Raw genomic sequence first — 14,770 nt, 5'->3', positions numbered from 1 at the left:
CAGTTTTGAGAATGTTATGCTTTAGTCATGTCTTGGATATTTTTACTAATGGCTTGAATTTTGTTTTTATTTAGATAAATGTAGTCCGACTTTTCCATTTGCAATACACCTGTAATGACATTACTGTGTCATTCTAGTCAGACAGATGTTTTTTAAACAGGAAAAAGTATTTATTTTTGTCATTTTTTTGTATGCATTTTAATATTAACATTTGTAACATTAAAGTATTTGTTTTGTCTGATAAGTTCATCAGTCTATTCAAATAGTTTTTATATTTTAAAAAATATTTAATAATATGCATTATTATCGGTTACATATGAAAAACACATGTATGAGCTACATATTTGATTTTATAGAAATTAATTAAATTTATAAAAGTGTAACAAATGTTTCAGATACAATAGTAAGATTTTCAAAAAATTTCACCTGTAACTTTCTTTGCGTTTTAATTTTATTGTCTCAAATGGATTGCAGGTATTTGTATATTTTTTCAAAATTATTTTGGGAAAGTATCCAGTGAAGTGATGTTCCTGTAATTTATTTGTTATTTGCTTATGACAGCTAAGGAAAATTAAAGTTTGAGGGAAACGCGATTCTAAATTGACCCTAGTGTGTGCTTGGTGTGTGTGTATGTGTGTATGTGTGTATGTGTGTGTGTGTGTGTGTGTGTGTGTGTGTGTGTGTGTGTGTGCGCACGCGGGCGCGTGCCCTGTGTTGGCTGGGATTGGCTCCAGCAGACCCCCGTGACCCTATAGTTAGGATATAGCGGGTTGAATAATGTATGGATGGAAACCTTGTAGGTTAAGTGTTGAAAGTGTGCTCTGAGGTGGTAGAAAGTATTCATACTATTAATAATGTCTTTGTAGCTGAAGGTTATGCAGCTTTCCAAGAAGACAGTTCCGGTGATGAGGCAGAGAGCCCCTCCAAGATGAAGCGATCAAAGGGGATCCATGTGTTCAAGAAGCCCAGCTTTTCAAAAAAGAAAGAAAAAGATTTCAAGGTAAAGGAGAAGCCTAAGGAAGAGAAACATAAGGAAGACAAGCACAAAGAGAAAAAATCAAAGGACTTGACCGCAGCTGATGTGGTAAAACAATGGAAAGAGAAGAAAAAGAAGAAAAAGCCCAGTGCTGAGCCAGAAGTTGTTCCAGTAGAGGTGCCTAGTGCTCGGCCTGTTTTTGGAGTTCCCTTGGCAGAGGCAGTTGAAAGGACAATTCTTTATGATGGTATTCGTTTACCTGCAGTCTTCCGTGAATGCATAGATTACATAGAGAACTATGGCATGAAATATGAAGGCATCTATCGAGTATCAGGTACAATTTTTGCAAGTTTTCAAAATTACTGTTAATGTTAAATTGATTGTTTGCTTTAAATTATTTAAGTAAATATAGTTTATTTTGATTTTAGGTTTATTTCTTTGAAAATAGTAAATTATCCATATGAAATTCATTATATAAATGAGTAGTCTGTTTTTATTGAGATAAAGTAGGTTTCTGATTTCTGCATTACAAAGTCCTGTAGTGAGCTAAGAAAAATATTTATTTATCTACACATATTATGTGTAATGGCTGTGAGAAGTACAGGCTGTTGATATTTTGAAATTCATGAATGATATTTAGGTTAGTTGTTTACTTTTTAGAATAGTAAAATAAGAGAACTGTATGTTTTTAGCAGTATAGCTCATTTTAGTTTTACTCCATGCTGCTTATTAATGTAAAGTATATGTCATTGATAAATATGACACATGGCGTGATAATGACCTGATTTAAGGGATAACTTTGGTATATTTAAGGCAAGGTAACTTTTTTCATAATCATAGAATGTTGTCATTTACTCCATACTTTTGTTTTGTTAGACGAAGCTGTTTGAGTTGCTCATATTTTCATTTGAAAAACACATTATACAAAAATATAAATATTATGTGAGACTTTACAGTTATTAAAAGTCGAAGTGTCTTTTTTCATCACTGTACTTGTGTGATTCTCATTCATTCCCCAGATTTGTGTTTACTGGTAGGTTTCTGAATGATAGGACTACAACTATGCATTCATAGCATTTTTTTCATATTCACTATATTTTTATTATTAGATTAGATTATTTTCTAAACATTTGGTCAAACAGATGGTTCCTCATATCAAATATATTTCCAACTGTGAAAGTAAAAGTGACTAGACATTAATGCATGTTGCTGAGCCATACCTGAGTCAGAATACACAGATGGAGAGGAGTTGCAAGAGAATGTGGATGAAGAAAAGGCACAACTAGAGCAATTGGCATAGGAAGGTGTCGTTATTTGAAGCTGCTGTCAGGCTTAGAGTGTCTGGTACTGCATATATGGGAAATGTTCAATTATGCCCACTGGGAGCAAATTGCTATTCTGCAGTTTAGTTGTGAAACATATATGTGTCATGTGTCCTACCAGAATATCTTTTTCTTGTAATATGATTTGTGTTGTTCCTGGAATTATGACCTCTATCCAGCATGCAGTTCTGGAGATCTTTTTCCATTTTATGAAAAAAAAAAAAAGTTAAGAATAAGTGAGTGAAATAAGAAGAATCAAATGGAAGTTTTTTGTTACAGTGCTTGCTTATTGATTGTTTGACTGCAGATTTATTGCCTAGTTAACTACTTGTTACAACCTGGCCAGTCAGTCAGTTTTGAGACCTCACAGTGCTTTATCTGAAAAAAATTACATTCTGATTCACAGCTGTTTATTGATTTATTGACAACTAGTCTTAGCATTACTTGTGCATTTTTTTTAGTGTGCACATTAATGCCCCCTCGTTACAGAATCTTTATTGTAGTTTTGTTCTGTGTAGCTAGAGACACGTTTTATTTAGAGGTTATTCTTTCACCCAATCTTATGATCAACAGCATTTGCCCCACACTTGCACTAATTAAAGAGAATTCCATTCACTTCAGTGTGTGAAAAATGTATTGTTAATGTAAAAAAAATCACTGTTATTTCATAAGACAATCTAATATGAAACTATGTTTATTTGACTTTTTATGACTTTAAAATTATGTTGATTTTCCATTTTGGCAGTTTATTAAAATTTATATTTTTAATAATTAATGTTCATTTACTATTGAAGGAATGAAGTCCAAAGTTGATGAGCTGAAAGCTTCATATGACCGTGAAGAGTCTCCTTGTCTTGAAGAGTATGAGCCTCACACAGTAGCCAGTCTTCTCAAGCAGTATTTGCGTGAGCTGCCTGAAAACCTTCTGAGCCGTGACCTGACAGCACGATTTGAAGAAGTCTGTGGGCGACCATCTGATGCTGACAAAGTACAAGAGTTCCAGAAGATCTTAGCTGATATGCCTGTCTGTAACCGTTTGCTGCTTTCCTGGCTAATTGTTCATATGGACCACATTATTGCCAAAGAGGCAGATACCAAGATGAATATTCAGAACATATCTATTGTTCTGAGCCCCACCGTACAGGTTAGCCTTTCCTCTGATCTCCAAGAACAATTAAAAAGATATGTTGCAAGAAACAAAATGGTACAATATTTAAATAAGATCAAATATAGATTTAATAAAAAGTAAAAATGTCCCAAACCAAAAAGCTTTATTTTTAACAGAGTAAGCAAATAGGGTTTGATTTTAAGTAGTGTATATAGTTTGAAACATTAAGGTTCAATGCTTAGCCTAACTTTTTAAAAAGTGTTTGTGAATCATTGGCTTTTTTTTGTTGCCGAAACTAAATGTATGGTTTCCATTTTTAACAGCTTATAATTGGAGCAGTTAAGATGCTATGCAAACAAAAATGAATCCAGCACATTGCCAATTGCTTGCATATTTGTAGTCTTTCATGTTTTATTTTGTGCGAAGTGCAAGAATTATTTTCAAAAAACCTGTGGCAGTTTGCTACAGAATGCATCAAAATTATCAGTATTTAAATATTTTTAACATAGTACAATTTTATGTATTTTAATAGATTAATTATACATATTTACACATTTCTGTATAATAAACATGATGTTAACAGATTCACTTCCAACTTTTGCATCACTAATGTAGAGCCCAGAATTGGTTGGCAGTTGCCTTAACCTAGTTGAAAATACCAACTGTAATGGAAGATTAAACAATGTTCTTGACATTCTAGTAATTAGAACGGGTAATGTGGACAGCTTTCTTAGTCTATTTAATGTTTTCAGTGCATCAGTAAATATTCAAAGTTGATTTCCACTTATGCCTTATTCTTTGAGATTTTAATTTGCATGTATGTTGTAATTAGGCTATGGTACATTCCCTTCAGTGTATTATTCTTGTTTGGAGTTGAACTGCTTTATCTAAAGTTCTCTAACAAACTATTTATAGTATTTCTCAGTCGAGCTTTCTTATTAGGTTAAAACCTTGCACTGGATATCTTTAGAATGTTAATAAAACTTTAAACAGTTGTATAAATTAGAAGGTTCATAATTCTTATTCTTTACTGAGCATTCCCTGGTAAGTGCAGACACAGATAAAAAGTAATTAAATAATGATATGTAATGCTTTAATTAACAGGAGAAAGCATTATATTTTGAAAGTTAATACTAGGTTGGCATTTAAATCTAAAATATGATTAAGAAATTGTGCACCAAACAAATAAACAGCAGTTCCAGACCAATACATAACTGTGCCTGATTAGGTTGCAATGTTAAATATCAGTATCTTTAAAGATGTAATATCACCCAGCATTTATTACCTAAAATTAATCATTTAACCTACTGTATTTTTTCTGCCTCAGTTTAGTCCTTTAAATTTTCAGTAATACACAGTGGTGTTAATAAAATATTTTCCACTTAATTGAAAATGTGTTCTAGACAAAACAATGGTGTGATGATATGGCAACTTTTAACATTTGCAATGAAAACCTTCTTATGCTATTTATATCATTCATAAAGATGTCACTACTGAGGTATAATTGCAAGGCTTTAATACCTTTTTAATTGGTTTGAACCCACTGTGTGATCGATCGTTTTACATGGTTATGGATCAAGTAGATGGCTATGGCTCATCTTTACTTCTTGTCCTTTTCTCTGCAGATTAGTAATCGAGTGCTCTATGTATTCTTCACTCATGTCAAAGAGCTTTTTGGGGATGTAAAGCTCAAACCAGTGGTAAAACCACTTAGATGGTCAAACATGGCCACTATGCCTGCTCTGCCAGAAACCCAGGAGAGTATTAAAGAAGAAATACGCAGACAGGTTGGTTAAGGCATTATTATATTTATTTTAAAGAAATCATTACTTAGCAAACCATTATCACTGAGTATGATATTATGAGGAAACTGATATTTTATTAATAGTTTAGGGAAAGTTTTTTTTTTTTTTTTTTAATTTTTGTCTAAATCAATGAAGAAGTAAAACACTCCTCTCCTAAACAAAGCTGGAATACAGGTGATTGCATTGGAGGATAAGGTATATACTGTATAAAAGTCCAGAGGTTCACAAATGTTGAAAGTTGCATTACTCAAAGAAGTTTTTTTTTATCTAGCATTGACTTTTATTTTGTCTGTCAAATGAGTGGCAAATGTCATGGAGTGGGAGTTCTTTATAATTTTTTTTATATTTTAAAAAGATTGTTTAATAAATTTCCATCTTTTTAAAAGAAGCCTTGCTAAGGTTTAAAATAGATTCTAGACAAGGTGTTAAAGTGGAATAATTTGCCCTTGCAGCTTATTGTATTTACATGGTGTAATGCTCAAACATCTTTGTCAAGCTTAGAGCAAAAACACACAGTTGAAACTGCATTAAGACTTGCGTTGTTTCGTTTTGGCTTAGTTGATTTTTTTTTTTTAATTTTGATTAATATTTTATTCTTTGTAATTTTATTTTGTGGCATTTTCACATCCCCATTTTATTTAGTAGCCTTCACCATTTTGTGCATTGTTTTCTCCATTGTTGTTCATAGCAATGGCAGCCATTATTAATTATGGAACATGAAAGTCATATGATGTGGTGACATCAAGCCTTAGTTATAAAACACGCTAGAGCCCACAAGTACATGTTTGAATGTTAACTCTTTTGACAAAAGAAAAACCAAGAGGAGTGAAGGCTAATTTCCAGATTATTAGTGTAGATTTTGGGTTTTGCCTAGCGCTTGTCTTAACTTAGTATTTTTGATTTTCATATTTGTATTCTGGTTTGTTTTCTTTTTTTAATTTTTAGAGCTAAACATTTAATATGATCACACATTTATCATGAACTATTTCAATCCATTTCTTAAAATAAAGATATTATGTATGATCTGTTATTACACCACTCCGATTTTGCAGTTTTTGTAATTTCACACTTCAAAAATTACATTTGTCATTATAGTGAGACAAGGAGAAATAATTACTCTTTGAAGTGTGACTGAACATTAATGTTTCTTCACAATCAAGCTTTTTTTGTTTCTGTAAATTAATTCTGGTTAGTTGTTATTTATTACTTGTTTGATTTATGGATTTTTAGTATCTCTTCCACATACTTTTATTAGACACATCATATAGTCCTCAATACCTCATTAAATAAAAGCTTTTTATGTGTAGTATTGCTGTTGGAATTCTGGTGGCATCTAGTTGGAGACTACTGAACTGAAAAAAATATCTCTCTATTATAAAAAAAAATCTTGGAAGGAGATGATACGTGATCTTCTTGGAAGACAATTTGACGTTCCGCGAGACAAGTCAGTGAGATAAAAGGACAGCTGCTGTACAGGCTTTTAAATGATTGATGCGCAGCGCGACAAGCAGAACACGCAGCTTGGCGGCAGCAGCTGATCAGACCACATTTCCTCAGCATGCATTCAGCCCCTATCCCCTTGACAACGCGAGAGTCAGATATATATACATACAGTGGTATCTCGGGTAACGAACGTCTCGAAACACGTAGAAATCGGGTTACGACCAAAAAAGTTTGCCAAACTTTTGCATCTGTTCACGACCACACACTCGGATGACGAACAAGCCAGTTTCCCTTCCAGTTCATACGCGCCGATGATTTCCGCACGTGTTCAGTCTCTCCCTGTGCATTCCCTGTGCAGCAAGAGAGAGAGAGAGCAACCGAGCGAGTGAGAGAGCGAGAGAGAAGGCAGTTAAAGAATGCACTGGGCTTGTTTCTAAAGAGACTGATTCGAGCATTGTTTTAACCTCGTTGTTTTTAATGAAGACATATTTCTATTGGATTTTAACCTCCACTTCACTTCTGTTTACAGCGATCGGTTCGTAGCGTGCATTGTTGCAATGTTACTTTTCTTGGTTGTTTATTAAATTACGGATTTTTCAAATGTTCATGTTTTCCCTGTGCTTAAAACTCATTAAAAAAAAAAGTGTTTACAGCGAGCGGTTCGTAAGGCTATAGCGTGAATTCTTGCAATGTTTCTTTTCTCCATTCAAGATTTTCTCAGTGTTAATTCAATGTTTTTAAATTTAGTTTACTATTACGCTGTGCATTCTATGGTGTAATTAACTATTTTTGTGCTTAAAAATCTTTAAAAAAATATATATTTACATACAGTTCATACGGTCTGGAATGGATTAATTGTATTTACATACAATCCTATGGGGGAAATTACTTCGGGTCATGACCAAATCGGGTTACGACCAGAGTTTTGGAATGAATTACGGTCGTGACCCAAGGTTCCACTGTATATATATAAAACATCCAATGTCTGTCTGTATGCTAGCCACTGAGAGAACTATTTAACAAATTTAGATTGGGTTTTTCTGTAGAATTTGCTTGAACATTCTGGTTAATTTTGCGACTTCTGTCTTTGTGCTAAGCATTATAGTTCGGTTGTGGCACCGATTTATTTAGACGAATCCGAGAGACAGGCTGCAGGGAGGGGGAGGCAGGACCCCTCAGGAGTAGGGAGCCGTGCAGGACCATCCTCACTCACACACCAGCCTCTGTTCGAGTCTACCCCTTGCCATGTGTTTGAGCGTACCTTGCCGCCGATTATATCGCTATATGTGTTTTAGAGGGTACCTGCTCATTGGCAGAGATATCACGGCCACATGCTTTTCTCCCCACGCGGGGGACACTCGCCCATCAGAGCTGAACATGATCAGATACAGTGGAAACGTTTGGCATTGGAGCGTACCTATCTTCTGCTTGGCCAGAGATACCTTGCTAACTTTTTACATTTTTGGCAAAGACATCACAACTACACTTTCGCCCCTGATAGCCCCTTGTATATCAAGAGGCCCTCAGATACGAATGCTAACAATTTAAATTCTCAATACAAATTATCACTTTCCTTTTTTTTTTTTTTTTTTTTTTTTTTTTTTTTTGATTTTTAAAGTTTGTCCTGCTTCACTGCTACGCGGGCAGAGCAGTGGGGGACAGCTAGTTAAAGATAAACAGAGAACACGATAACCTGCTACTTTGTCCATTTCATGAAATCCTCTTCTTGCTATGCTTATAATTAGCTCAGAACACTAATTTATTTACAGGTGCATGCATTCATTTTGCAGAATAATATTTATTGTCTCTAAATTAAGTTTATTTAACCAACTTTTTCAAGATTTTACAAGGTATGGACTTATTAGATTCATTCAAACTAAGTGTGGACATACATGGGTTATGATATTGGATGTTTGAGTGCCTTTTTACACTTTAAAACTCACTTCAAATGATAAATGATTATAGACTGGCTCATGAGAGGCCTTGTGCAGCAAGACTCTCGTTAAGAGTGTGCAGTTTAACACTGTGAAGAATTGATGTGGTGTTATGCTGCATGTCTGCTTTTACAATAGGCTTATTGTAACTGGGCTTACTTATCAGTGTTGGTTTGATCAGCCCATATTTTATGACTAGTGGACCCAGTTACTCGTGTTAATGTATTAAAATTAAAAACATGCAATGGTACAAGGAAGCTGCTGGGCAGTGTTCCTCAGTAGTTCATCTTTGAAGATTTGATCATGATTTTTCTCAAAAGAAATATCATATAGTAATGGTTCTCTTGCTACATCTTGACCAATTTGTCCTTTTTCTCTTGCACCCCCAAATGTTTTTCAGCCACATTTGGAAAAGCATCAAGAAGCAAATCTGTGTTTGCTAGTTGATGCTGAAATACAGAATCGGCTTACTTGATCTCTCAACTGTCAAGAAAATATTAGGAGCCCATAAGTCCCTTTGATTGAATCCAGAAATATCTCATCCCCTGCGAGTAGCAGCAATTAAGAAGTTCAAAGACTTTCTCTAAATTTTGTGCTGATTTTAAAAACTGCAGTCTGAAATTTTATACTGTATGTACATCCCAAATGTATGCCTTCCAATAGATATGGTTGACAACACGGGTCCTTGTCTTTAGCTCACCATTAAATTACACCTTCTGCCTCAACTTTCTGCAAATTGTCATGCCTTATGTAATCCACTTCACTCCTTATAAAGCTTTTGAGTATACATGATCAAAAGGTGAATTCTTGCACAGACATTCTTCTCTGGTTGAGTAATTGCAGTTCTTTTAGGTATTAAAATATTCTACATATTTACACATACACAGTTACAGTTCTTGCCAGCATACTAAGCATCTTTAGATTGCTGAGTAAACCACCAGGATCTCTTTTCTGACTGAATATGGCAACAACTTACAAGCAGTCAGATGTAGGAGAGTTCATTTCCAGTCCACACTTGTCTTGTACTTAGCAATGTGCAAACAAAGGAATTTAGCTGAGCATCTGTGTATTTGGACAGATAATACCCATATATGTGTTAGATCACAGAGTCTAATGAATCATTCCTTTTCCTATTATCAGTTTATGCTCCTGAAAATTGCCACCCATGCAACATTTAGCAACTGAATGCTGATCTACTAGCACAATTGTACTCACCCATTTTTGTGACCGCCAATGATGTGCTGCCTGACAGAGCTGGCACTGTATGAAAGGGTAACAGGTACAGCATGTTCAGTCACTGTCTCTGCCCTTTATCCTTTTTTCCATTGTGTTTTAGTGCATAGAACATGACACATCAGAAAGACAACCTCTCTTTTGTTTGTGAGGTTTAATACCCCCACATTCCTTATTCTTCATCATTATATTCTAAGCATCGTACTTTCGGAATTATCATTCATTGGTTTTAGGCTGTCATGCACTTAGAGCCTACCCATGCAACTAAAGATAAAATTAAAATTGTTTAATTTTATTGGAGCAAGTCATCGGATATTTGGGGTGTCACAATAGACAGTCAGCTAACTAGGATCATGTAAATGCAGGCTATGACAGAAAGTGCTGTAAAAGTCACCTAATGTGATACAGCCTTTAATTGTAAAGACAGAGTAAATCCAGACAAGCACAGGTACATTAAAAGCGTTTACACATACAAAAAGGGTGAAAAGTAATTACAAAGACAAAGTTGCAGTCATAAAATTGATGAATGTAATATTCTTATACTGGAAACCATTGCAAAAAAGTGTCTTTCTAGGTAGGTAAAGTTTCTTATTTCGGTACAGTGCATGACCATGTGATATAAAGTATAGACTATTTTATTCTTTACATGCATTCATTGAGTCCCCATTTGAAAACAACAACTCCCCCACCAACATTGATTAGAATGATGAGCATGACAAGCTTCAGCTGTAAAGAGTTAACTCCACAACCAAAGGTTGAAAGATTTGTTCTAGCTTTCTAAACATTTTGCATGCAAAAGGATTCTATTTATATATAAATAGCTGGTACACGTGTTTGTTTACAATGGTAATAGTTGCATATTGTTTATGGTGATTGATATCTTAATGTTTTATGGTGTTCTATTTTTTCCTTTATTTTTTTTTTTAGCTCTCTTTAGTTAACAGTCATGTGCCATTTTTCATTTGTTTGCAAGTGTCAAGCTTTCGGCAAAAATGTTGTGTATTGGAGCAAAAAGGGGTTTTATATTGGTTTGCGTTAACACGCCTTACATACATTTTGGGACCAGAAAACACTTTGGAACTGATAGATGACAAAACTGGTAAAAGGACAAAAAATATATATAATAATGTTAAATTATATTAAATCAGGATAGATCCAGATCATTGAGGTAATTTTTGTGCCAATGTGTGACATCCCAAAATTATCTAAAAGGAATGTTACAGAAAATGGGGAGTGTCAGTTAAAGTTACTTGTAGTGTAACATTATATAAGTATTTATTCTGAATAGAATGTGAATGTTGCTATAGATAGATAACTTCAGTGTATTAAAAATTTAGTTTATTCCCTTAGATTTCCAAAGACAGGTACTTTTCTGTGATCTCAGGGGAAAATAGCTTCTCACTTGGATTGGCTCAGTTTATCCAGTTTTTCTGGTTGCAATGAATAATCTCATTCTTTGCTCATGATTTGCTAAAGATTGTGTCATGTCAAGGGATTAAGTTCCTAATTGTCAGTTTCTATCATAATAAATGTGAAGGTTTGTGCTTTGCCAAAGAAGGGGTCGTTTACTCACTTGTAACAAACAAGTAATTCAAATAAGATGTTTTAAATAAATACGGTTACATGATTGGCCCCTACCTTTTGCCTTTATCTCCCTGCCAGCCTGATCAAGAAAAAGTAGTTATAGGTTATAGGTTGATTTATCATAAAATAGAACACAAAGTAGTTTTGAATACATTAAAATAGCCTCATAACCCATATAACTACCTGTACCCCTGTGTAAATAATTTCAAAAGAAAAAAATTATATATACTATTGTATTTTTACAGGAGTTTCTTTTAAACTGCCTTCATCGAGATCTGCAAGCTGGAGTTAAAGACTTGTCAAAAGAGGAGAGACTTTGGGAAGTTCAACGGATACTAACTGCATTGAAGAGGAAGCTCAGAGAAGCCAAAAGACAGGTACATTTGCAAAGGCTTTAGAATCATTTAGGAGAACCACAATCTTTTTACTACCAAGCCACTAAAGTTGATGGTATTTGTTTTGTTTGACTCGCTGAATATTCTGAGGTGCTAATATGACCAGACAAACAAGTGAAAAACACTATTTAAAACAGAAAGAATTAACGCACAACACATAAGCATTTTGTTACATAAATTAATCACCATATGTTCATCACCTATACACTCATCAGGTAATGTAAAACAATTGATAAATAGACAGATAGATCCTTTCTGATCCTTGAGGATACATTTACTTGCTATAGCAGCAACATAGAACATAAAGAGCAAATTATTACATATAATTGAGGAAAGAACTGTACATTATCAGTATGGTGTTGTACAACATCCTGTACACTTTATTCTAAACAATGAAAGACCTGAGCTGCTTCTATTCATTTTTATAAAGCTTGTTCTTCACCCTATTCAGTCTGTTGTTCGGAGAGGAGGAAAGTAAAGAGAGTGGAACTGAGGGTAGGAACTTTGAATGTTGGCAGTATGACTGGTAAGGGGAGAGAGCAGATATGATGGAGAGAAAGAAGGTTGATATATTTTGCGTGCAAGAGACTAAATGGAAGGGGAGTAAGGCCAGGTGGACCGAAGGTGGATTCAAATTGTTCTATCATGGTGTGGATGGGAGGAGAAATGGGGTAGGAGTTATTCTGAAGGAACAGTATGTCAAGAGTGTTTTGGAGGTGAAAAGAGTGCCAGGCAGAGTAATGATTATGAAACTGGAAATTGGAGGTATGATGATGAATGTTGTTTGTGCATATGCACCGCAGATTGGCGGTGCAATGGGTGAGAAAGAAGATTTTTGGAGTGAGTGTGATGAAGTGATGAACAGTGTACCCAAGGGACAGAAAGTGGTGATTGGAGTGGATTTCAGTGGGCATGTTGGTGAAGGGAACAGTGGAGACGAGGAGGTGATGGGTAGGTATGGTGTCAAGGTGAGGAATGAAGAAGGTCAAAGGATAGTGGATTTTGTCAAAAGGATGCACATGGCTGTGGTGAATATGTATTTTAAGAAGGGGGAGGAACATAGGGTTATGTACAAGAGTGGAGGAAGATGCACACAGGTAGATTACATCCTATGCAGAAGAGTTGATCTGAAGGAGACTGAAGACTGCAAAGTGGTGGCAGGAGAAAGTGTAGTTATGACGGATGACGTTGGAGATCAAGAAGAGGAAGAGAGTGAGGGCAGAGCCAAGAATCAAATGGTGGAAGTTGAAAAAGGAAGACTGCAAGGTTGAGTTTAGGGAGGAGGTGAGACAGGCACTGGGTGGCAGTGAAGAGTTACCAGACAGTTGGGAAACTACAGCAGACGTAGTAAGGGTGACAGCAAGAAGGGTGCTTGGCGTGACATCTGGAAAGAAGGAGGAGGAAAAGGAAACCTGGTGGTTGAATGAGGAAATACAGGAGAGTATACAGAGGAAGAGGATGGCAAAGAAGAAGTGGGATAGTCAGAGAGATGCAGAAAGTAGACACGAGTACAAGGAGATAAGGCACAAGGTGAAGAGAGAGTGGTGAAGGCTAAAGAAAAGGCGTATAATGAGTTGTATGAGAGGTTGGACACTAAGGAGGGAGAAAAGGACCTGTACCGATTGGCTAGACAGATTGTGGGACCGAGCTGGGAAAGATGTGCAGCAGGTTAGGGTTGATAAAGATGGAAACGTACACACAAGCGAGAAGAGTGTGTTGAGCAGATGGAAAGAGTACTTTGTGAGGCTGATGAATGAAGAGAACGAGAGAGAGAGAGGAGGTTGGATGATGTGGAAATAGTGAATCAGGAAATGCAAAGGACTAGCAAGGAGGAAGTAAAGATAGTTATGAAGAGGATGAAAAATGGAAAGGCCGTTGGTCCAGATGACATACTGTACCTATGGAAGCATGAAGGTGTTTAGGAGAGATGGTAGTGGAGTTTTTAACCCGATTGTTTAATGGAATCTTGGAAAGTGAGAGGATGCCTGAGGAGTGGAGAAGAAGTGTACTGGTGCCGATATTTAAGAATAAGGGGGATGTGCAGGACTATAGTAACTACAGGGGGATAAAATTGATGAGCCACAGCATGAAGTTATGGGAAAGAGTAGTGGAAGCTAGGTTAAGAAGTGAGGTAATGATTAGTGAGCAGCAGTGTGGTTGCATGCCAAGAAAGAGCACCACAGATGCAATGTTTGCTCTGAGGATGTTGATGGAGAAGGCCAGAAGGAGTTATATTACGTCTTTGTGGACCTGGAGAAAGCATATGACAGGGTGCCTCGAGAGGAGCTGTGGTATTGTATGAGGAAGTCGGGAGTGGCAGAGAAGTATGTAAGAGTTGTACAGGATATGTACGAGGGAAGTGCGACAGTGGTGAGGTCTGCGGTAAGAGTGACAGATGCATTCAAGTTGGAGGTGGGATTACATCAGGGATCGGCTCTGAGCCCTTTCTTATTTGCAATGGTGATGGACAGGTTGACAGACAAGATTAGACAGGAGTCCCTGTGGACTATGATGATTGCTGATGACATTGTGATCTGTAGCAATAGTAGGGATCAGGTTGAGGAGACCTAAACTAAGACCTAAAAAGGTGGAGATATGCTCTAGAGAGGAGAGGAATGAAGGTCAGTAGGAACAAGACAGAATACATGTGTGTAAATGAGAGGGAGGTCAGTGGAATGGTGAGGATGCAGGGAGTAGAGTTGGCGAAGGTGGATGAGTTTAAATACTTGGGATCAACAGTACAGAGTAATGGGGATTGTGGAAGAGAGGTGAAAAAGAGAGTGCAGGCAGGGTGGAATGGGTGGAGAAGAGTGTCAGGAGTAATTTGTGACAGACGGATATCAGCAAGAGTGAAAGGGAAGGTCTACAGGACGGTAGTGAGACTAGCTATGTAGGAGCAGGAGACAGAGCTGGAGGTAGCAGAGTTAAAGATGCTAAGATTTTCAGTGGGTGTAACGAGGATGGATAGGA

The 14,770-nt window shown here is 36.2% G+C and overlaps 1 protein-coding gene across 2 annotated transcripts in view; it reads left to right on the top strand.

Moving 5' to 3' along the window:
• The window catches only part of ralbp1 (ralA binding protein 1), a 71,446-nt gene that overhangs the window by 37,985 nt on the left and 18,691 nt on the right, over positions 1-14,770 (top strand). For both annotated transcript variants that reach the window (XM_028803697.2, XM_051928873.1), the window contains exons 3-6: positions 867-1,310; positions 3,093-3,442; positions 5,032-5,193; positions 11,651-11,782. In XM_028803697.2, the coding sequence (XP_028659530.1) occupies positions 867-1,310; positions 3,093-3,442; positions 5,032-5,193; positions 11,651-11,782 (1,088 nt within the window). The remainder of the gene's footprint in view (positions 1-866; positions 1,311-3,092; positions 3,443-5,031; positions 5,194-11,650; positions 11,783-14,770) is intronic.

Source organism: Erpetoichthys calabaricus, chromosome 6, assembly GCF_900747795.2.
Source record: "Erpetoichthys calabaricus chromosome 6, fErpCal1.3, whole genome shotgun sequence".
Classification (NCBI taxonomy): domain Eukaryota; kingdom Metazoa; phylum Chordata; class Cladistia; order Polypteriformes; family Polypteridae; genus Erpetoichthys; species Erpetoichthys calabaricus.
Note: the sequence above shows the minus strand (reverse complement) of the source record. Positions and strands in the feature narration are given on the sequence as shown.